Source organism: Zootermopsis nevadensis, unplaced genomic scaffold (assembly GCF_977971745.1).
Source record: "Zootermopsis nevadensis isolate Lab colony 2312 unplaced genomic scaffold, Znev_1.0 Znev_ptg000013l, whole genome shotgun sequence".
Lineage (NCBI taxonomy): Eukaryota > Metazoa > Arthropoda > Insecta > Blattodea > Termopsidae > Zootermopsis > Zootermopsis nevadensis.
The window spans coordinates 10,575,398-10,600,154 of record NW_028259145.1 but is presented as its reverse complement, the minus strand read 5'-3'; the positions used below and the strand labels follow the sequence as shown (position 1 = coordinate 10,600,154).

Sequence of the window (24,757 nt, the reverse complement as noted above, 5' to 3'; positions counted from 1 at the left end):
ATTTGAAGGTTGCAGAACACATTAAAATCACAGAAATAAAAAATGAGTCATTTTACACACATATCTACAAGTGTTTGTTAATTTCAAAGGCCACAAAAATAAACAAAAACTAGTAAGTCAGTACAATTTACCAAAAAAATAAATACTGACTTGTATGTAATTAATCAGTTAATTTTGAAAAAAAAAAACATAATATACTGAACGCAAGCTACTTTGCTTACATAATTATCACATTACAACAACAACAAATATGGCACAATAATTCAAGTTACTCTTTATTTGTGCCTCAGAATAAAATTTATCAATTAAATCTCACCTTCTACCAGTCTCAAAATGTGCACGCAGAAAATCATTGAATGGCAGCATATGTTGTTCTTTGCTGAATTCAACATGGTTTGCAATGTTTTGCAAGATCTTGGACATGAGCATCAGGCCTCGTTTTACAGGAGGAGGTACCTGCTTACTTACAATTCCCATCTCCTGTGGCGACACTACAAACAATAATATTTATATTATAGACAAGGCAACAAAGTTATATAAATACAATGGCCATAGGAGAGAGTAAATCATTACTAACAATCTGTGAAAAGGTGCAGCAACTGATAAGGGGGTAACAGGAAACAAACCAACTGTGAAAATAATAAATTTCTCAACAAATAAACAATAGCAATGATCAAATCAACCTATAGCTGGCTTTAAACTACAGTAATTGCTTTAAAACAAACTGAAGATCAGGTAAATAATGCCATTCAACTTGCCTATTGCTGGATTGATAAATCGGAGAAAGATGACAGTCCCAACTGCTCCTATATTATTTTGAGGGAACTGTGGAAATCTTTTACTGAGCACCTGGTACAGACAGTGGCACATACTCCGTAACTGTGGGGGGAATCTGAAAGAACACTCGCAATTATCTAGGGTCCAATAACCTTTGGCATCCAAATCCTTCCACTGGATTTGAACAGAGATCTGACAGATAAAGTTCAGGCAATGGTTAACCCTTTGTGTACCAGCCGGCCGATCCGTCAGCCGAAGCAGTAGCAAAGAAACGAATTCGGCCGATACGTCGTTACCTACTAAATCTGATGTTTCAATTACATATAAGGCTCCCAGATGGCAACACAAGGCTGCACCAGATAGTTTATACTTTAGTTCATGTTTCCTCAACAGATGGATCTTTTAGGCCAACAAAAAATATTTTTTTTGAACAAATGAAATTCGTTAAGCTCAGAAGTGGACCTCGTGGCGAGCTTACAATTATTGCTTGTGGATTTCGCTGTATTTTCTATGAAGATAAGTGTTTAGCCTTGTAATTGTGTTTTTGGTTGAGGTTTATATAGTGCTTATGATATATTTTTGTTATTTTCCTTAGTTTATTGTATATAGATTTAGTTTTTCTTTTAGATTTCTCACTTCGGCAATGGCTGGTCCAAGTTCAAGAATGGATGACACCGATATTTTGGATTATTTGGATACTATAGATAGTGATAGTGACATTATTCCAGAAAGTGTGTCTGATTGTACTGAAAGTGATGATGACATTGTAATTCAGGAACAGATAACAGTACAGACACCAGACTCATATCAAATTATGCAGAAAGAAATGTTCTTTCTTGCTGGATGTGTGATGAAGAAGGAAGACAAAACAAAATTTATGATTTCACTTCCTGAAAATGAAATTCTTTTTGTAAATATTATTTTTCAATAATTCAAAATTTTTTGTAAGCAAAAAATAACATTAAAATTTATGAAATTTCTTTCCTAATCTACAGTATTTAGTGCTTGATTTTTTTCATATGTAGGTGTGTAAAATTCTTATCTTGGTGAATTTTTATATTTATTTAAGCTGTAAATACGTGAAAATTGGCCTGGGTGTTTTCAACTGGATTTTGAAAATAGGCTTCGTGGTTAAAATGGTTAAACAGTGTTTGAAACTTATTCATCAATATGGTACTTATTATTCTCAATGGAAACAATTTGCAAATTCTTTGTTTAAACTACTGAATATAAGAGGGGGGGGAGAAATAAAAGGGAATCATACTTATCTGCAGATGATATAATGGCATCGAACACCTTCTGCGTAAGTGCTACCAAGTTCCTTCTGTTTTCTTCTATGTCTTCACTCGGATCCAACCTGTCACAATTATATGTAAGTAACAAAACTGAATATTTACACAAAGAGATGTAATATCATCAAAAGGTCCAATATATTATACAAAAACTATAAAAATACCATCTTGCCACATAGCTCAAGTTAGGTGCATTTCATATTATCACCACTAGAGGGATCCAGAAAATAATAGCAATTTAAAAATGCAATAAAAAAATTCCCAGCCACTGTCAAAGGTCAAATTATGATAACTATACCAAAGTATGCTACGGATACATTTCTTAATTTGTTTCATGTAAATGGACAATAACAGAAGGTGCTTTAAATCACCGAATACTAAATAAACTCAAACACAGCTGAAACACCTCTTATAAATAAAAAGTAGAAGACAGTGGCGGCTCATGAGTTTGACCAGTAGTAGTGCTGCGCAAGGGGGGGAAACAGAATAGTTTTTCAACACATAACAATATAAATAAATGAAAAGTAAATTTATATCAGGAGAAAACCCACACGTGTTCGATGATGTTTAAACTATTTGCAAGTCCGGAAGAGGGCGACCATCATTTCTTTTTTCACTCAAAGACAATTTAGAAAAAGTAATTTGCTGTAAATATGACACTTCCTTTGCTCATTGTCATTATCAGAACAACAAATAGTCAGCACACAGAATTATTGAACACTCATTAACAATAACCACGAAAGAATTTGTGATATAGAATCCAGTCTAAAACACGTGGTACCGGGCAAGCGTGTTTACTATAAGCTGGCTGTGGGGACTGCAGCCCTGATACACGCTGTACCAGTGAACTGCCCTGCACTCCACCGCCCTCTGCACTCATTACTTTTGACCGGCTAGCCGCGCTGAAATCCTTGCAGCCGTTCTGCTTCGCACTCCTCGCCCGTGGTCTTATTGTCAGTTCAGCTGATTAGTGGATAATGACAATGTAAGGGGCAATATTAAAATAATGATACAGGGGAAATAAAGTGTTACAAATTACATAAACACAAAAAAAAAATCAGTTTTTGAAAAATTACAGGGGGTGCTACAGCTCTTATGGACGGGCCGCCACTGGAAGTAGAACAGATGGGATAATTATGTAAAGTTTCAATCTGGAAAATGTATCACACTCACCACCTTAGAGTTGAAAAACAAATGGACACCCGACACACGTACTGAAATAAATATATAAAGTAATGAAAAACCAAGGACAAACAACTAACTCACCTCGCAGGATCAACTTCAAAGCTCTGACTGGCCTCTTCAAGTAACGGTCTGATCAAGGGTTCCAATAAACTTTGTAGGTAACTAGCACCATAGATCTTGAAACAAAATGCCATAATTTTGCTGCCTAATGAATTTCCTCGAAACAGAGTCTGCATACAATCAGAGACTTCAACTTCTCTGTAGAACATGTTCCACAGAAGTGGAGACAATAAATGCTTGGCATCAAACAGCGTTACAAATACTCTGGCCAACTCATCCTGAAAGCAAAATATTGTGTAGAGGTAAACAACACTTTGTAAACTTTGTTGCAACCCCCTCCCCTGCTATAGCAGTATAACCAACCTTGTAATGTCACCCATAATGCTGAAAGCTTCTAGCAATGTCTGAATTGTCAGCAAGCTTCCCCCCCCCCCCCAACCCACACAGCGATGCAAAGCAACAGCTGATGGCGGAGGTATGGAGTAAGTTATGGAAGCATCTAGTGATTGCTTGTGATGTGTTCTAAAATGGTGGAGTATTCTGTTGAACAATTACTAAAACTCTAAAACCACATACATAAACTCCTCAAACCAGTCAGTCTAGTGTTGAAGTAACATTTTAAACAGCAACCAAAGAGTTATGAAGTGAGTGGAGAGAAGACAATAAAATTTACATAAGTCAATACACGTGCAAAAAAATGTGCAAAATTTTAAACATTTACATTCTGACTACCGTTATAAAATTAAATAATGTTAAAGATTCTATTTATTATTTAAACTTACCATTTGTGATGTAGTGACAACATTGGCAAGGGCCATTGCAATTGGTAGTTCACCTTTGTCACTGATCATAGTTGCCAACTGCACCAGCTGTTCGAACCTATCTGCTAAAACAGTCTCAGCCAGTGTGTCAAACTCTGTTCCTTGTTGAAGAATTTTTGTCAACACCTCCATGAATGCTGCACGAGTCTGCAGATCACGGTTGTAGCCCAAATCTGCAGCAAGATATTGAACACAAATACAGTGACACTACAGTTTATAAGCCCTTCTCCAAATGTATTTTTCCAGCAGTAAATACATGGAATCCCCAATTCAATTAATAAAGCAACTAGTAAAGACACTGTATTCATTACTCATTTCCCCACGTCAACATTACCAAATTAACATGCTTCACCATAAAATCTCAAGTCTCATACACAATTATTTTGTTATTTTTTATAATGTTTAAATAGTTTACTTTAAATTCAGTCAATCATGAACCAAACAACTCTTTAGGTGAAACTTCATGATGAAGCAACCCTAAGAACTAAAAACTAAAGGTACTGATTAATATTTGATAAATCTATAGGATTTTCCTGTACATACCTTCAAACTAACAGAGAAGTCACACAAAGCTTAACTGAATGTGTATATATTCAACTTGTCTATGTTACTCCTTACCTATAGAATGCATAAGACCACTGTCAATGTTGGCTGATAGCAAATTTGACATGGCCTGTATTGTTGCATTGCGAAGAGTATTCAATTTTCCTACAGCCACACGCTGTCGGCTCACCTCCTTTTCTACATCCTGTGCATCACTGCAGTCATTTAGTAGATTCATGAACAATGTAAAATACCTAGAAACAAAATATATCACTGAATTCTCTGTCACAAACAAGTCAGCGTATGCAGAAAATCATTCACCCATTTCTCAATAACTGCTAGACTAGACATATGCAAAGAGTGATCTTAGAATCCTTTATGGACTGAATATTAAAATACACAAAACAGCTCATTTCTCAGGACCACCACACCACACCACACATAAAATAACTCCATTCTGACTGCACAGAGAATCATTAAAATCAATAATGATGGTGTTACCAAACTTCTACCAACCTAATTAAACACTGATATATATTAAATAATTCAGACTACATTTCACAGGTTTAAAATCATAAGAATGTCATGTTCTATACAGATTAAGTGAAATACTGTCATAATTCTTGAGGCAAAAATTACTTTCAAGAATATCTCATCATTACCAATCATACCACAAAAAGGTTTCAGATAAAATGTTAAGAACTTACACAACCTTGTGACTTTTAAAAACACAACCACAAAATGTGTTTGCCCAACACAAGTTAACTCTTAGGGTACACAATTTTATCAACATGAAGATACAGGTCCTTTGAACTGTTCTGGTTCCATGCTTTATAGCTGATCCATCAGTCTCTCCACAAGTATTCCTAAAACTTGTTTCTCTGTGCATATGTGCTCTTTTTTTTTATTATTAGTGTTCTGTCTGACGACAGGTCCATATGAACAGGATCCTTCCATCCTTTTCTCGGACTGGGACCTGTTCATATACGTTCTTGGCAGATCATCCAGAAGTGGTTTGCCATTGCCTTCTTCTGTGTGTGAATGGAGTAATTGTTGGGATGCCACGGAGAAACCGGGGAAGCCCCCGGAGGAAAACTCCGTGTTGCCTAGACCACGGCCTTGCCCAACACAAGTTATAAATTCGGGCACTGCCGGGAATCGAACCGGAGACACCTGGGTTACAAGGCCAGCGTTCTAACCGCTAGACCACCGTGGCACCCTATATGTGCTCTATATTTATATAATGTAAATTTGTGCAATAGTTAACTATGTTTTAAAACTACAAGTCTCTTATTTAGCATGGGAATATTTATCTTACTTCAGAAAAAGTTGGCTCTTTGCTTCCATAAGGTCACCACGATCAGACTCTTCGGGCTGTAATGGTAATCCTCTGAGCAAAGCAGCAACTGCTTCCATGCATGCCTGGTCCAAATCTCTGAAATATTTCAATTATTCCATTAATTAGAGGACCACACACACGCAGGATTCACACTGAAACAACTAGCAACAAGCAACAGGTAACAAGTGATATTGTGATATGCAATATCGCATCAGCCCTATATTAACACCAAAGCAATCAAATTGCTAGTTTGTAAAAATGTCAATGAATGATGTGATCAATACATACATGTTCTATAATTTGCACAAATTTACTATTATGTTCTGCAGTGGCCTTATTATTATTTACTGTGGCGCAATGCACGCAAGATGGTTCACTGGATGATGCAATAAGCCAAGCAATATCGTTATCTATTGACTATTGCTTAAAATGGTGCTTGTTTCTAGTTGCTTCAGTGTGGACCCTACCCCACAAAACAAAGACAATAAAGTTTTCATAAGAACAGGAATAATTTTATAAGATTTCAAAAATAAAGTGACTGAGCATAAAATATAGTGGAAGTGCTTCAGTATAAGCTTTATAATGGTGGCAGACAAAAATACCAAGATAGTCAAGAGAGAACTACTACATTTTGTAACACGGCCTTGGGCATATGAAAATATTGCAGATATATCACTCCCCTTCTCCCTGTGCTAGCAAAGGTGAATGTTCCATTACTAAGCAAATAATAAAACATAAATGCCTCATGCTAATGCTTTCCATTCTTCTAACCGGATATCACACAAAATTGACTGAAAATCAGAACCACGTAAAGCAAGGTAGGGAAAACTAAAAAGAGAACAAGTATTAAAAACCATCTGCCACTGACCTGATGAATTTAGGTTTCCAAATAATTTTGTTTCAGATGTCATAACAAGTCACTATACAAATTTCACTTATCAGGCTAGAATAATTTTTCAGTTATCATCAATCCAAAGTACTAGTATTTTTTGTGGTCACAATGCTGATATTGTTACATCTTTCAATGATTTGTCTTCAAAACCTGATAATAAATGGTTCTAGTTATGTTACCAACTCATATTTTCACATAGGAAGTTACAAAGTACCAGTCTTCAACTTAACTATGTTAGTACAAATTTTCATGAAAAGTTGCCAATTAATGTCTACCAACTGATAAAATAAGACATGGATTCACAGATGGACAGATACACACTGTTTAATAACAGTTAAAAGAAGGAATAGTTACTGTCCACAGACTGGGAGTTGGTGATGCAGCTGTGGTGGAGATGCACATTGCGTTGACCATTCTATTAATGTTTGTGTGTATCATCAGCTTTCCCTTGAGTTGTACAAAACAGATACTATACCAATGATCATAGTTCTTTTACCATGTGTAGTAGTGGTGCACAGTTGAGTCAAACTACTTCGCCATCTTTCAATCTATGTAATGTACTAATTGAACAACTATTTTCAGACTACCAAAAGAATTCTAGTCCTTCAGAGCCCTAAAATTTGTTGGCATGTGCACATAACTTGTTGATTAAACATGACTGAATGTATTCGCAAAATTATCCAACAATCTTTGTGAGATATCAACCATACCTGGTAATGACAGTAACATCTCCGCACCCTGGAGGTGCTATCTGATGTGATGTTCCCATCACCCAGTCTGTCAAATACTCCACCAACTTGTTGCGGAACTTCATCTCTTGACGGAAAGCAAGATCATCCCGCCGTTTCATCATGGCTTCCACTAACTGACAAAGCTTCGTCTTGATATGGATAGCATGTACAGTCATATCAAGATAACGGACATACCTTTAAACAACATAAATTTGTAACATTCAAGTCCTGTTGTTTCAACAAGAATTTGTGATTTGGCATAAAAAAACTGGGCTCATGAACAAGTTTCTGTTTAAGACCTATCTTTTGCTCCATCTTAACCCTTCAGCGTGGGAGCATTTAAATCCGAAGTCTATACTGTGCTGTGGGAGGATTTTCTGCTTGGGTATTTAATTTTGAGCTTGAAAGTGCATCATTTTACTTATATGGGCACAACTTCCCTAATAATTTATGAATTTAAGTGAAACTTTGAACAAAATGTTCACAACACACTATGCTTCGGTCGTCTACAGTTCTATCAATGTCTTGAGGAGACAAAAAACGTCTGGTACTCGAAGCCATAATCACGGCTGACTGACAGCAGATATGTGCTACAGAAGTCCGTTCATACCAAGCTTGCTGACATCATATACCGTTGCAAAGCTTGCAATGTGTTCTACACAGCTGTCGTAGCCGTAACTATATTACTTCATTCGTCTTCGATAGAGGGAGCCACAGAGCAGAGACTGAATGCAGTTGAGTTCAATAATCGATCTATATTTCAAAGTCAAAAAACACTGGTAAAATCGATCTGTCAGAGTCATGTTATATATCAATCGACAGCCAGCTTTTTTCTCTACACGGCTACTGGAGCCAGAATACATAAATCACAAGGTCAGTCGCTACGTAGAAGGAGAAATCTTATCGCGCATTATGCGAGCAGTGCTCGGCACACTCCACGCCATGGGATGATTACGTCATGACGAGCGATGTTCGGCACTCCACGCTGAAGGGTTAAAAGCAATGATGGCATAATATTTACAGAGTGATAACAGCTCAGCAATTGCCACATCTTACTACAACCCATTTCAGTTCAATACTGAACATGAGTCAACAACCTGTAACATTCAATGTCACTGGACCACAGACTTAAAAAAATTATTTATACCATAATAAAAGACAATATGAATTTAGAAATATGTGAAAACCTAAATCTTGAAATTCATTTCCAAACTCTGCCACCTGAATGTGGCTTCAAATTTATAACTTACCTTCAATCCCTTAAGAACAATGCAACTTTAAAAATCTGTCGCTTAAATTGACGATCACTAGTAGATACAATTTCACTGAAAAATGTAAGGCACCAACAAAACTATTACAAAACTGCCTGATTTGAATAGAGATTTTTTTCAATGATTCACTAAAACATTATTCTTTTGTTTGTTCAGCCTGCTGAAGGCAACATGTGACTCAGAAGTCTGCATGACTTAGATATATCACATTCTGGTGACCAAGTTCATAAAAGTGGCTCTTGCTAAACTAGAGACCCTGCATTTGATAAAATGTGTAAGAACATATCTGCCTTGGTAGTGTGGTGCTTAGACACAGGGAAATCTTTAACTTCAACTACTAATGTTATAGAGCACAGTCATTTCATGATAAGCTAATGCTCAGTTAGTTCAGAAATTGTCCGCCCTTCACAAAACCAAAGGTTCTTCGTTGTGTTCACTCAAAGTATCTGCTTAATGAACACTGTGTGAATTATGAACATACCTGACAATAGCCAACATCATCCCTTCTATACTGGTAACACCAAGATGTTCTGATGGCTGGTCTGTTTTACTGTCCAGCACATTCTTCATGATGAATATAATGTGCTCAATAAACTGTGTGTTGATGTCAGACACAATCACCTACAAATAACATGTATATATGTGCACACATATTAGTAACAGTGGTACCTTACATGTGCACATATGTGTCACCTTAAGCTTTCCAGTGCGATATCTTAAAAAATTATTATAGAAAGACAACTCTTAGATTGATCACTTCCAAACCTTCAGACAGACTGGACGGTTGTTTTTACATTCCCTCAAGGGTTCAAATCCAGATGCTTACAGAATCTAATTCCTTCACCAGGAAACAATTTCAAAAAGAAATTTTGCTTTTATAAAATTTATGGAGTTACATCTGTTATATGGCAGTGAGACTTTAAATATCAAATACACACATCAACAAGTTTAAATATTTTTACTCACTTCAACAAAATCTATTTGCTCCCCCCAACAAAATAATGTATTCTAGAGGCTATAAAATGGGTCATTAAGATAAAATTTAGGGAAAGACAACAATACCGACACCTGCAGTCTGAAATTTGCAGAAACCAAGAAAGGCATTGAAATACTCAATTCCACATCTTACTCTAAGGGAAAAGTTGTGATGCATTAATATTATAGAGGCATTTCAAAAGCATATCTAAAATTTCTATTATAATGTAAATAATTCCAACATAATTTCAATTGTTTTTAAATTAGTTTGTAATTTTAACTGCATAACAAGCATGATATCCTGCAGTGAGATGACACCAAATTGTCCTTCTGGAGAACGTTTATCTATGGTTCACTGAAACTCCAAACATCTACAGCACACCAAAATATGGAGTGATTTCCATAAACATTATAACTTATCAGAGATCTTACTATGTGGATCATGATTTAAGTGAAAAATTTTGTCATATTGAACAGGAATTAAGTCCTTGTCTGTTGCCTTCTATGTCAACTGTGTTATTATTTTATTATACTGCAACAAATGTTTTTGATTGTGGTACATAATTTGCAATAAACATACCTGTCCTTGTTGATCAAAGAATTTCTCAACAATGGCTTTTATCTGGTCAAAAAGAATCGGATAGAGAGCAGGGGACATCTCATGGCCCACTAATTCCTTTACATGTTTCTGGATCTGAGCACCAAATTTTTCATTGTTGCATACAAGTAATCGTAGTAAATGCCCCACAAACCTACACAAGAGAGTAATAATTCACATTCACCTTCAATACACTAAATACAGAAGCCACACATGCTAACCAACTCAGCAGTGTTAGAATCTCAATTCAAGAACAAACTTTCAAATTCAGTCCCCCGTTTTAATAAATATTCACAGTATCTTGAAATCGTATGCATATCAGTTTAACCCGTCGACGTGGTTTTACGTGTACACAAGCGGGCATTTAAATTAAAGTTCTTGTGGTTTTACGTACAAACACGCGAGCCTCAAAGCCTAATTTAAAACACCCATAAGTATGGAATAAATAACGCCAGCGCGATGAGGTTTGTTCTCGCCTGTTGTGGAAATAAAGCTCTATGTGTATACATGTGGCAACAGTGGTACATTCCAATGACCTGCAAGGGACAGTCTAAAAATAAACGCCTGACCTGGTAGTTTACAAGGGCTCTCCCTTCAACAAGTCGTCCTGTGACGGAGCTTGAAGAAATACAAGTTTTAAATGAAGTTTTAGAAGATGATAGTATAAGTGAATATAGTTCGGACGATGATAGTGTATTTGACATTGATTATACACAGTTTGTGACACCGGGAACTGTCGTGTTTAGCGATAGTGATTGTGATAATGGTAGTGGTGGTCGACAGGACAACATCGTACAGGCAGGTGTGGTTTCCAACAAGTTTTTGTGGGAAAATATAGACTCATTTCCTGCTTCACGAGAAGCATTTTGTAATGTATGTGGTCCCCAGTTCGACACTGCTGAACTAGATGTCGTGAGTTCATTCGAAAATATTTTCGATATAGCACTTGTGCAGCACATTGCTGATCAAACCAACAGATATGCTCAGCAAGAAATATCAAAAAGTGCCAATCCTCTCACATTTCGCTCTAGGATTAGGAAGTGGCAAGATGTTACAGTGGACGAAATTTACGTGGTATTGGCTCTATTTATGTTGATGGGCATTGTGCAAAAGCCTACACGTAGATCTTACTATTCAAAGAACCGGCTACTGTACACTCCGTTTTTTTCTGAAACTAAACTTCTAATCGACTTGCTTCCACTGCTCACACATCTCATCTTATAAGGTAAGATTATAAAACCATCTTTTAAGAGGATTTCAGTGAAAAATTCATAATTATATCTCATATAGTTCAAAAGTTATGAAAAAAAGAGTATTTTACAGCAAAATTTAAACGGGCATTTAAAAAATACTACCGCCGGAACAGCACGACAGCGGTATATGCGGGGTATTTAAACCACCATGTCGACGGGTTAATAAAACATTTATAGTACTGTGAAAACATTAACATGTCTTTGGACCAAGATAATTTAAAATTATACACCATACCATTACACAACATGAATTATGGAGAAGTCTGATGCATTCTAAGACCTACTTCTGTAAGTGAATGGACACTCTCTTATCAAATGAATAAACTTACTGCGTAACAGGGCAATACTGTACATCCTGACTAGAGTTGGCCAATTTTCGAGATTCCAGACTTGGCACAGGAAGTAAGCCCAAACCTGCAGATGGTCTTGATGGAGATTTACGCTGCAAACATACGCCTCCAAGTGCACACAGAAAACCAGTCATATTGGCCCATTCATTGATCTGATCCTGTAATATGTACATTTGTTCAACATGTAATATGGTAAAGTAAATGTTAGGAAAAATAAATTTTACGCTCAGGCAAAATGCAATAATCTGAAACTACATTTACATATTTAGCATGAATATTTATAATAAAAATAAATGATAATAACAAGATAAAGAGTATTTGTCAAAATATGTGCCCAAAGAAATTCTCACAAAGAAGAAAATGTTCATTACACAATAAAAGCCATTACTTAAGCACAACATTCAAGCAATGGACTTGCTGTGTGGACAAAATGATTTAGGCACCTTGCACATTCGATGCAACAAAAATCAAGTGCTTAAAATTTTCTAGGTCCAAGACCAGGAATGATACAATCAGTTGGTGTCATAATTCCATTTATTCATAATGTATTTGTATTAGTCTATATGTGACTTTTCTCTATCTTCCATCAATTGGAATTTATTCATGCTAGATGTCTATTAAGCAGATAAGCAATATATCTAATTTGGAGGAAAATATACATTAACAGAAAACTTTTCTGAGGTGTGACTAAACCCCACAGCTAAACAGAGACGAAGATTATACTTCACTCGGCCATCTGTATTCCCTCACAGACAAGTTGGTCAGTAGGGGGATAGCATTGATAAAAAGAGACCACATTTGCAAGTGTGAGTCCTGATACTGATACATGATTCCTTTTTAATGTAGAGATTGTATTTGCACAAATACTCAATTAAACTGTGCAGCTCTGTATTATTCAAATATATGGAGGTCACTACATTAGTCCCATACCCAACTGACTTCTCTACCATGGAAAGAGAAATACAGTCTTCACCTCCATTTTGCTGAGGGGATTAGTCACATCTCAGATGAGTCATTTAAGATTAATTAATATTTTTCCTCAAAATAATCATACGAGGTGCGATCGGAAAGTTTCAAGACTGTGTCAATAGAGGGCGAACCGGATGTAGTACGAGCTTCTGCCGCTAGGGGGTGCGGCCTACATTCATAGTGAATCAGTGTGCCAGCTGGCATCATTGAATTAGCATTTGTTTCTTAGTTACGGGCGTTTTGGTAGTGTATTACACCGACCCTCCTGCGATTTCGGAATGGCGGATTTTCATGAACAAAGCGTGTGCATCAAATTTTGCCAAAGACTCGCCAAAACGGCTACAGAAACCTATGAAATGCTAAAGCAAGCATTTGGGGAGTCCGCAATGGGTCGTGCACAAACTTTTGTGTGGCATTCACGTTTTAAAAATGGCCGAACCTCTGTCGATGATGACGAGCATTCTGGACGACCATCTTCGAGCACAACGCCCGAAAATGTTACGAAGATTCGGCAGGCCATTCACGAAGATCGACGTCGTACCATCAACGACTTGTGCGACATTGTTGGGATAGGCTGATTCTAAAGGAAGAACTCCACATGCAACGCATCGCAGCCAAGTTTGTGCCAAGGCTCCTGTCTGAGGACCAGAAGCAGAATCGACTTCTCGTTTGTCAGGAGCTCAAAGATCTTGCCGGATCGCCGGATTTAGCTCCATGTGACTTCTTCCTCTTCCCAAAGATGAAAATTCAGCTAAAGGGAAGGAGATTTGAGACGATAGAAGAGATTCAGGCAGAATCGCAGATGGTGCTTGACAGGCTGACAAAGAAAGATTTCCAAGGATGCTTCCAGGCTTGGCAGCGGCGCTGGGATCGTTGTGTTCACTCCCAGGGGAACTACTTTGAGGGTGATGGATGAATTTAATACCTGAGATAAGTGTACGGGTTTTTATAGGCACAGTCTTGAAACTTTCCGATCGCACCTCGTACATATTTGTGTCTTTGCTTAACAGACATATAGCAGCATAAATAAATGTAATTAATGGATGGCTGAGAAAAACCACAAAACAAGTACAAAATTATGAATGATTGGAATTATGACACCAGTTATACAATGATTCCACTTCTGGTTTTGAACTTTTAAAACATTAAGTGCTTGAACTTTGTTGCACAGAGCATACCTATAATACAGCACAATATACCTTACAGTGAGAGAATGTCTGCCCATCTACAATTTACTATTTATGACACTCTCAGAAAGCACATTCTGATTCAATTTTATAATGAAATGTCCCACTAAAATAGAAGCTTTAATTTATACTCCTATGCTAGCATCACTGCCTGCTGTACTTCTTTTATTTCAACCTCTCTCAGCATATTATCAGTGCTTAATCAATGCTCACCTCAAGTTCATGTTCTGAGTTCTGATGGGAAGCCCGCCGTTTGCCTACAGAACGATGGAATGATTCCACTTGACCATCTTCTATTTTAGTTTTGGGATATGATGTCAGCATTTTTGTAGATGCCTCCCAGTTGCGAAATGTTTCTTCCCAAGCCTATAAAAAAAATTTACACCAATAAACCGATAAAAACTGAAGTCACCCAAGGTATGTAAGCACATTATCCTCCAAATAAGTAATGGGTCATCCTCTTAAAACTTTTTTGAAAGTATCTAGCGTTTCAGTCAAATTTCTCACTCCATGAGCCAAGTAATTGAGAGGCTGATAGTCACATGACTAATCAAGAAATTCCAAGCCTTTTACAGAGCCCATGTGTAAGAGACCACCACTGGACCCTGTCCTGAGTCATAATGATTAAGTCCACATGCTGTTCCTTTAATATCCATTTTAATGTTATCCTACCACCTATGCTTTTCCTCCTGGCTTTTCAACAATAATTTAATACGTTACTTCTCCCAAGCATCTCACTCAACTCATCATCCTTGATTTGTTCATCCTAATAGTATTTGATGAGTAAAATTTATAAAAATCATAATTTTCCTCACCCTACTGTTACTTCCTACCTCCTAGGTTAAAATATTGTCCTGAGCAACGCATACTCAGTGATAAAATTAGTTTTTAATGTTCATCTCACATACTTTTTTTCTATACGAGGTGCGATCGGAAAGTTTCAAGACTGCGCCTATAAAAACCCGTACACTTATCTCAGGTATTAAATTCATCCATCACCCTCAAAGTAGTTCCCCTGGGAGTGAACACAACGATCCCAGCGCCGCTGCCAAGCCTGGAAGCATCCTTGGAAATCTTTCTTTGTCAGCCTGTCAAGCACCATCTGCGATTCTGCCTGAATCTCTTCTATCGTCTCAAATCTCCTTCCCTTTAGCTGAATTTTCATCTTTGGGAAGAGGAAGAAGTCACATGGAGCTAAATCCGGCGATCCGGCAAGATCTTTGAGCTCCTGACAAACGAGAAGTCGATTCTGCTTCTGGTCCTCAGACAGGAGCCTTGGCACAAACTTGGCTGCGATGCATTGCATGTGGAGTTCTTCCTTTAGAATCAGCTGACAGGTCCCATAGCCTATCCCAACAATGTCGCACAAGTCGTTGATGGTACGACGTCGATCTTCGTGAATGGCCTGCCGAATCTTCGTAACATTTTCGGGCGTTGTGCTCGAAGATGGTCGTCCAGAACGCTCGTCATCATCGACAGAGGTTCGGCCATTTTTAAAACGTGAATGCCACACAAACGTTTGTGCACGACCCATTGCGGACTCCCCAAATGCTTGCTTTAGCATTTCATAGGTTTCTGTAGCCGTTTTGGCGAGTCTTTGGCAAAATTTGATGCACACTCTTTGTTCATGAAAATCCGCCATTCCGAAATCGCAGGAGGGTCGGTGTAATGCACTACCAAAACGCCCGTAACTAAGAAACAAATGCTAATTCAATGATGCCAGCTGGCACACTGATTCACTATGAATGTAGGCCGCATCCCCTAGCGGCAGAAGCTCGTACTACATCCAGTTCGCCCTCTATTGACACAGTCTTTAAACTTTCCGATCGCACCTTGTATTCTGTTTAACCATTTTGCTGTGATGTTCATGTGTTTATTTTATGGTTACCACAAATCATTCTCAGCACAGTCATTCATTTACTTGTAAAGGTTTCACTATTCAGTTAATTTAGATGGAAACTTTTAACTTATACTCATTTACCTGACTTTCTTTAGGAGAAAATGTTTTAGATCCACTTGCATTAATGCTGGTAGTATTGCAATTAGGAAAATGTAGTGTTTGTTCAGCAAATATTATTACAATTAATACTATTAATTTGTTACATATACACACTTAGTTGTTTATGCACTTTACACATTTTCAGATAAAATTTAGTATTTACTGTTAACAAAAGTAAATGTGGCCAGTTAAAAACAGTGTTCATAGTATTATTTTATTGTGAAATTGTTTGTTTCTTATGTACTTACTGACACTTATTACTGCAAACGTTATACAATGAACAGGAAGATTTTAAGTAGGAATTAGTTTCCAATAGAAGTCAACATAATGCACAAAATAAAAGCTGGAATAACAGTTTCCACTGACCTCATTTGGGCCATTGCACATAGGTATCCCAAAGTAAGTTTGTCTTAATGAATACTGTAAAATACACAAGACTTTTGAGTACAGAAGTTTTGACTCTACTGCACTGCTGCATTTCATTAAAGGTACAATTACTGACAACAGTTCTTAAATCTACAGTCCCAGATTTCCACTGAATTCAAAACAAATTCATTATTATATAGCATGTTGTTGTTGTTATAACATAATCGCCGCCACCACCACTTCTGTTACTGAACTGAATTGAATTATTGTTAGTGCAAGTGCAGATATTTTACATAGCCCCTTCTAACATTTCTGCTTTAAAACCCTTTTTTTATCGTACAGGTAATCTATTTCTTAAGAACTAAATCATTACTCACTGGCTGAATTCCATTTACACAGTGCTCAATCTTGCGTAACAAAGCCATTATTCGCTTCTGCAAAGCTGCACGGCCTGGAAGAAATGATCACCAACATACCCTGCTTCAAACTCTCTTATAAATCAAAACAGTACTTGTTACAACCATAAAATGATTTAAAAGAGTGTTGGTATTTCTTAACAATGAAATAATAATGAAGTCTATAGTATAATTTACAACAGAATAGCTAATACGAGGCGCGTCCACAAAGTAAGTTTCCCACTCGTCCCACAGCTAGCAAACCTTATATTGCGCGAAGCGACTGTGCGTACGTGATAGAGCAATGACGTAGCAAGGCGCATGCACTAACGGTAATTCCCGCGTTCTCACAGTAGCATCGTTGCAGCTGTTGAAGATGGAGGTTCTTATTCCAGCTCCCGCCGACTGTGAAGTGCGGTCAGTGATAACGCTAGGCCGCACACGGCTCGACGGACAGCAAGTCTCCTGCAGGAGTTCAGCTGGGAGGTGTTTAATCATTCACCCTACAGCCCGGACCTCGCTCCCAGTGATTTCCATCTTTTCCTACACCTCAAGAAATTCCTGTCCGGTCAGCGTCAGCGTTTTGAGAATGACAGAGAGGCGGAGATGGTTGTCACACAGTGGTTCCAATCCCAGGCGGCAGACTTCTACGACACAGGTATTCAAAAGTTGGTCCCACGGTATGACAAATGTCTCAATTCCGGTGGCGAATATGTTGAAAAATAGCTGGACACTTGCTGTATCTGTTGCAATAAATATTTCCATGAAATTGTGTTTTGTTTCTGTAAACAGCCCCAGGGAAACTTACTTTGTGGACGAGCCTCGTACTATAGTACTTCAAACATGGACTTTGAAAGTTTTCATTTACAACATATTACATACTCAAAATCCCAAATACAGTTTAGTAAAGCTTTCCCTGATTATTAATTAAGCTCCACTCCATGAAGATATATGGGAGAGTGGATGAATTACACTATGTAATCATAACTTCAGCACTAGATGGAAGTGAGTGGTCAGCTTCATGCCCTGACCACTTAGTTCCCACTGAACAGGTGGCTAGGTTAGGCCCAGAGCCAATCTAGACACTGTAGCAGAAAAAAAAATCTTGTTCTGTAAGGAATCAGATGCCCAGCCCATAACCTACACACTGTACTGACTGAGCTATTCCAATTCCCTCAAATATTACATTTTCCTGCCAAAGTAGGACTTTAAAATAAGCCTGACAAATTATCTACTGTAGGCCATATTCTTTAAATCTAAGTTTCAGAAGTGAACATAATAATATTACCACTAATGAACTTGTAGGCCAAGTAGTCAAGTTACAGATTACTGCAAGCATTTTCATTAGAATCTGCCAAAAATCAATATGTATTTCAATCATTATGCTAATATTTGTGAAGGTTTAGTGGAAGCAGAAGACATGTTGCAGAAATAATTTAGTACATTATCGGACTACCTAAGAAGTCATAAACCATTTTTGGAGCTGGGAAAGCACACTCTCGACAGGCAAATGGCATTCACAACAGTGAATGTGTTTATAGTAAGATAAGATCAAATTCTGCTGGAACAAAGGCAACATACTCAACCTTTATTAGCCATGTAACATTAACAAACATCTGTAGAATGACAAATTATATTAATTTCAATAAATATTCACTATAATGAAAGGCATTAAAAATAAATTAATAATTTTGAGACTGTGTTTATAAAGGTCAATGCATTTTCGCAGAATAAGTGAGAAAGCACCTGTCTGTTGTAAAATTAGCATGAAACAATTGTTCATAATATCCCACTATTACAATTTCAATCTGAATGCTCTATCTAACAATTACACGATGTAAATGATCATATATACTTTGCAAAAGTGCACAAGCACAAGGTATTTCAAAGAATTTGGTATGGACATCGTGCCAGTGAAGGATGACCAAAAGTCAAATTTTCATAGCAAGTTCACATCAAACAACCAACTAAATAGTGGAGCCACTTGCCTGTCACACTGTTCCTTGCCTGATATGTAATTTTTGCAACCAGATTCTTCATTATGGCACATGTTACCATGACTATCAATCAACACAATCCAATACTGTCATCATTAATTGCTTTATTCTACACCATACTGCACATTAGGGGAACTGCAAAAGGTGAAAGGCTTTTAAGATGTTTTGTTTCTAGCACAGATTGCCATAAAGTATTTTCATCTTACAGTTCATTAAACTGATGTCTAGACTACAGTACATGCAGATATTTATATGCTTGTGACATCTAGTGCACAGTCAACAAACTATTTGAAAAAAAAAGTGGTAATTTTTTAATTCCGAAACAGTGACAGAACCAGATTGTGTATACAGTAGGGCACCGCTTATACGGCGGGTTAGGGACCAGACCCCCGCCGTAAAGCGAAAATCGCCGAAAAGCGGATCTTTGCCTTATTTCACTTGCAAATGCATATCAAAGCCTAATAAGATGTTACACTATCATATAGTAAGTGCACAATAGCGCTAGGCCTAAGAAAACGATATGAAATTAAAATGAATATCAGTAATACACACATTGTTCTCAGTTTATAGTGATTGGTGAATATAAATTTAAAAATTGATATGCTTATAGTAGGAAAGATGAAGGAGATGGCGCATCTTCATCATCTGACTCTTCAACGAATCTTATTCGTTTTGGTGATGGTTCGGAAGCCATAGACATGCCTTGTTCACGAAGTTTAATCATCTCTAACTTGGCATTTAAAATAAGAGGCTTACGACTCCTCTTTTTATCGCTACTACCCTTAGACGCCATTGTAATTACACTGTAGTAACACAAAAATATTATATAAATATACAGTTTGTAATAACTGAAAAATTGCCAGAAATACAGAGAGACAAGGAGCGCACAAAAGCTGTAAACAGACTAAATCAGTGACGAGAAAATGGCGCCGGACACACTTCTCTGACTCAGCTGTTGAGCGCCGTATTAGCGGATCGCCATAAAGCGGAGCGCCGAAAAGCGGGGCCCTACTGTACATTGGATATTGCCTGTGAAGGGTAAGATGTTCTAAATCACACTTCACAAGAAATTTCATCATACTGAACAAACTGTTTTCAAACAGACAGGTTTTAACTGTGTTATAATGAAATTTCATTATACCAATATTCATCCTGTGAAACATTATTTCCATGAGAGCATATGATACTTTGGTAGAGAATGAGGAATATTTCTGTTTATCTGTCATTTGTTATTCCAAGAGTTTACTATATAAAAAATAATGATGTTGGATATTTTGCATAATCTATTATGGAACAATCTTTCCAGGCTTGCTTACATTTCCACAAAACTGATAATGTGTTATGGAATATCACTACCTTTCTTTTCATATTACCAATGTAATTTTTTGCTAATTACTGCATTAAAACAATATTCTGAACTTCCTTTATGCTTATTCAACATCATAGAATTTTGTAATGGTTTCTTGAAACTCACATTTTCATTTCTGAGTGATTTAGACATCTGGTAGGTTAGTTTCCCAACATGTAACTAGTACAGAAAATTAGTTATTTAAGACAAATAAACTTTCCAATATCTTACCATGATTATATTCACGGTAACAAATTCTTGACTCCTCGCTGGCTGTTTGGCAAAATAATATCATTTTAATATAATACAAATATCATTTTAAATAACTCATATATTGTGCTATATTATATGCTGTCTCAAAGAGGAATTTGCTAACCTGTAGTAAGAATTGTTGAAGCCTGGGCTAGTTCTTGGTACAGATGATAGTTTGGAAGTAAATATGTTACAGTTACTTCATCAGAGCCACAACGGATGTCTGCTTCCTCACATAGCAGACTAAAACATGACATGGCTACCAATACTGCCTCAATGTCTATGCTCCAAAGGTACATGAAGAAGACAACCTACTGAAACAAAAAACATTTTAACAAAACAATCTAATTTTCTAAATACATAACATAAAACCCAAATTTATCTTACTGCACTTTGTCAAATTACACTCAAGAAGTTTACTTCTGTCCTCCCTTATTGAACCATCTTAAGAGTACTTGGTGAAGAGTACAAGTTATGAAGCTCCTTACTATGCAGTTTTCTCCAGCCCCGTTACTTAAACCCTCTTTGATTCAATTTCCTTGGCTTCCTGTTCTCAAACACCGTCAATCTGTGTTCTCTTAATATCAGGGATTAAACTTTCACACATATTGGGGGAGGGGTGGCAAAAAATTTAACTTAATTTAATATTATAATATTTTTAACTGCATGGTAAGAACCATTTCATGATTTTAATCTGCTCGTGTTCCTAACGTCTCCGTGAATGCAATTCTGACTAGTAATGATTATACCCACATATTCAAACTTTGCCAAATGTCAAATGATTTAATAGTTATCTTTATATTATGATTTTAACCTGACATAAAGGTGGTGAATGCAGAATGAAAATTAAGTGTCATTAATATCAGAAATAACATTTTGAAAATTTACAAATCATAGTGAGAAATTACCTAGACATTATTAATGGCAAATACATTAATTTAAACTTTAATTTCTTAAAAAACAGGCATTCAGAAGTAAAAACAGCTACTTGCCTCTAGCTTTATATGTGCTTGCTTGCAAATAGGAATCTGACTCCCTACATTTGCATAGTCTTTGTGACGCAGGAGGAAAGCATTTCTGCACATAAGAATATCACGAAGCCACTTCAGGATGTCTGTATAATTCATTATTTGGTGTTGAATAAGTTTCTGGGAAATGGAGAATAACACTTGTGAACTGTAACACACATAAACAAAGCATTACAACAGAAGTACATGCTTTTCCTTAACATTAAATATATAAAACAGTACTTTAGGGAAGATGTTAATATTATATGTCTGAGAGAGGTCAGTAAGAAGTCTAGGCATTAACACAACCGACCCTCTAAACTTCAGTGTCATCAATCATCCACTTATCTTATGACAGCAAACACTCCCAAGCTACAAGCAGTTACAAAGAATGTGTTTTAACAGATCCGAGTAGATGTACTGAAAGTATAACAATATTTTTGAAGAATTCATCTCTCTGTAATTACATATGTATGTTGTCTCTAGTCATCAGCCTGTCACAAACAAGGCCTCTATCTGTACACAGGACAGCACTACACAAAAAGACAAACATACATGCCTTGAGTGGGATTCGAACCCACGGTCCCAGTGTCTGAGCACACAAGGCCCACGCCTCAGACCATACAGCCACTGTGACCGACAAAATAGCATAATATTACTTTCAATAAAATATTAAAACAGATACTTCACTTAACATCCCAAAAAGTATTGATGGGTGCTTCAGGGTTCCAAACTTCAATCTTCTCCGGGTTGTGAAGCACTAAAAGAGCTTCCATGGCTTCCTGTGCAACATCAGGCATTGTGGGTTGATGAACTAAACTTACCAACCCATTAATCAATTCCAGTGTGGAGCTCTGAATCTCATGGCCAGCCTTGCCTTGGTTCTTAAAACAAAATCAATACTTAGAGTAGGTATATCTAAAAAAAACAATCTTTTAATTCATACTTTCTTGTCCTTTGATTCTTAAGTAATTTAATTCATGATTATTCATATGTGATACTAACACCAAACTTACTTTATTGACATAAAAAATGACCATACATCAGTAAAATAATGGACTTCCTATCCTGATTATTGCCAAAGTCAAGTTTGGCATTTATCTCTTACTTACCATAACCAACAAGCTTGTCAAATTTCATTACAATCAGAGATGGTCACAAAAATTTGCTCCCAAATCATGTCAAACTGATGTGGAGTAACCCACAAAAGCATACACAATAAGAAAGTGTCACTTCATAGAACTGTTTCACATCCCTCCTCTACCCAAACAGACTTGAAAGACACTTCCATTTTGATATTGTACATGAGTATCACATATACTTACATTAAGCATTAACATTGGGTCTGCATGGATGAGACGAACCATCAAAAGTAACAGGTTTTTAATAACTGGGACTTCATCACCTTTCTCTTTGAGCTTTGAAGCAGACTCTTTACCTTTCAATGTAAATGACTGCAAATATTTAACACTTTATTAGACATATAAAGGATACGCAGTGTAAATATAAAAACTGAAAGCAAAGAAACATGTTTCATTTTTAAATCAGACTACATTACTTCTTCTAAAATATGCATCAGTAATTGATATTAACTAAGTTGAGCCTTTTAACATCACTCTGATGCTCTGAAATAGCATACATACAAAAAATTACATATTACCGGTAATTTTCTTCCCTTACTGCACATGTTAAATTTAATTTTCAAAAAAATAAGCAATAAAACATAAATATTGGATCAGGCAATTCACTAAGAATTCAATTACCGGAATCATACGCAGTGCAGTATGAGTAATGCAGCCTTGGGATACCTTGTTTAATGTATCAGTGAACATCGACCTGAGATCACTGGATTTGTTGTAAACCAAATCAATCTGAGGCCACCATGGTAATCGAGGTTGTGTTATAATTCTGTAAATGGAATAACAAACAGAATATTTATAACATTTACTTCAGAACTGCTATGTGGTAACAAGTTCAAATCAAAAATAAGGTGTTATTTTAGAATTTCCCTAACAAAAATACTGAAGATACATATGAGATGGATGTAAGGTATAAAAATATTGTTGCAGATCTTTGTTGTGAAAACGCATGCCCAGCCAGTGCCCTCTCCCCCTTCTGCTGAATGAAATGCACATGCATGAGATGAGATGTTCTCTCACACTAGGAGCCCTGAATACCTTACATGTGAGAAATGTCTGAAAATCAGTGGAATCTTGCACAACTTTCTCTGACTGTCTCTGTATACAGGTAGGCCCCGATTTACGCTGGGGTTACATTCCACCTCCTCAGGGTTGTTAGCTGAAGCAGCGTAAATCAAGGAAGAATTATAATGTATTGTACTGGCGGACGAGAAGAAAGCAACTACGCCGACACTAGCGACGGCTGGGTACCCACTTCCTGTGCTGCATTTATGGTTGCATTTTCAAATTTTTCTTGTTTTGTTTTTTTTCATTATTATTTTAAAAGGGCGTTAATGTGAAACAGCGTAAAATGAAGCATCATAAAGTGGGGCCTACCTGTATATATAACACCAAGACAGTTGAACACAGGCTCAGTTCAGTGTCAAGTTCTGAGCAAGTAGGTGAGTCTTGTGCTTACTGTCAGCTGGTGGATAGAGACAAAGTTTGAAGCAGTGCAGAGTAAACTTGAATACACCAGTGGTTAGACTGAGTACAAGTGCACATCTATAAACAAGACTGAGATTTATAAACTGACAGAAATTAATCAAGGAAATAATAAATTGTAATACGTGTGTAGAATAAACCTATCTCTCATTCTGAAGAACCCATAGTATAATCATTGATCTCATTACAATATAAATAACCCTGAATTATCCAATCAATTTCCTCTGATAAAAAATAGTTACCTGATATGAGAAAATATGCTTTGCTAATGCCATCACTACCTGTCACTGTGAATAACTGTTCAGCTAAACAAAGAATATAAAATCATGAAAAAGGATGTCTTACTAATGGAAACTTAGATGAATGAATGCCAACCACAACACCAATTAACCTTATAGAGATGATATTTAAACTACAATTGTATTTATGCACTTACAGTTTAAAATTGAAACTTACAACCATATGCCTATGGAAGTGCTCTCAAGCACTAGGAATAACTTTTACATAAGCAGCTGAAGGTGCATGA

The 24,757-nt window shown here is 36.7% G+C and overlaps 1 protein-coding gene across 17 annotated transcripts in view; it reads right to left on the bottom strand.

Annotated features, from left to right (window-relative positions):
* Nf1 (neurofibromin 1) overlaps window positions 1-24,757 on the bottom strand; it is a 93,018-nt gene that overhangs the window by 54,895 nt on the left and 13,366 nt on the right. For 12 of the 17 annotated variants that reach the window (XM_087348611.1, XM_087348599.1, XM_087348600.1 and 9 more), the window contains exons 10-28: window positions 23,371-23,515; window positions 22,933-23,061; window positions 22,298-22,491; window positions 21,593-21,776; window positions 20,725-20,911; window positions 20,580-20,621; window positions 16,986-17,059; window positions 14,457-14,609; window positions 12,067-12,245; window positions 10,467-10,638; window positions 9,393-9,532; window positions 7,620-7,835; window positions 5,997-6,113; window positions 4,754-4,932; window positions 4,097-4,308; window positions 3,336-3,592; window positions 2,042-2,134; window positions 759-892; window positions 317-491 (exon numbers count right to left, since the gene is read on the bottom strand). In XM_087348611.1, the coding sequence (XP_087204737.1) occupies window positions 317-491; window positions 759-892; window positions 2,042-2,134; window positions 3,336-3,592; window positions 4,097-4,308; window positions 4,754-4,932; window positions 5,997-6,113; window positions 7,620-7,835; window positions 9,393-9,532; window positions 10,467-10,638; window positions 12,067-12,245; window positions 14,457-14,609; window positions 16,986-17,059; window positions 20,580-20,621; window positions 20,725-20,911; window positions 21,593-21,776; window positions 22,298-22,491; window positions 22,933-23,061; window positions 23,371-23,515 (2,982 nt within the window). The remainder of the gene's footprint in view (window positions 1-316; window positions 492-758; window positions 893-2,041; window positions 2,135-3,335; window positions 3,593-4,096; window positions 4,309-4,753; window positions 4,933-5,996; window positions 6,114-7,619; window positions 7,836-9,392; window positions 9,533-10,466; window positions 10,639-12,066; window positions 12,246-14,456; window positions 14,610-16,985; window positions 17,060-20,579; window positions 20,622-20,724; window positions 20,912-21,592; window positions 21,777-22,297; window positions 22,492-22,932; window positions 23,062-23,370; window positions 23,516-24,757) is intronic. The other 5 variants (XM_087348604.1, XM_087348606.1, XM_087348612.1 and 2 more) reach the window with 2 other exon arrangements.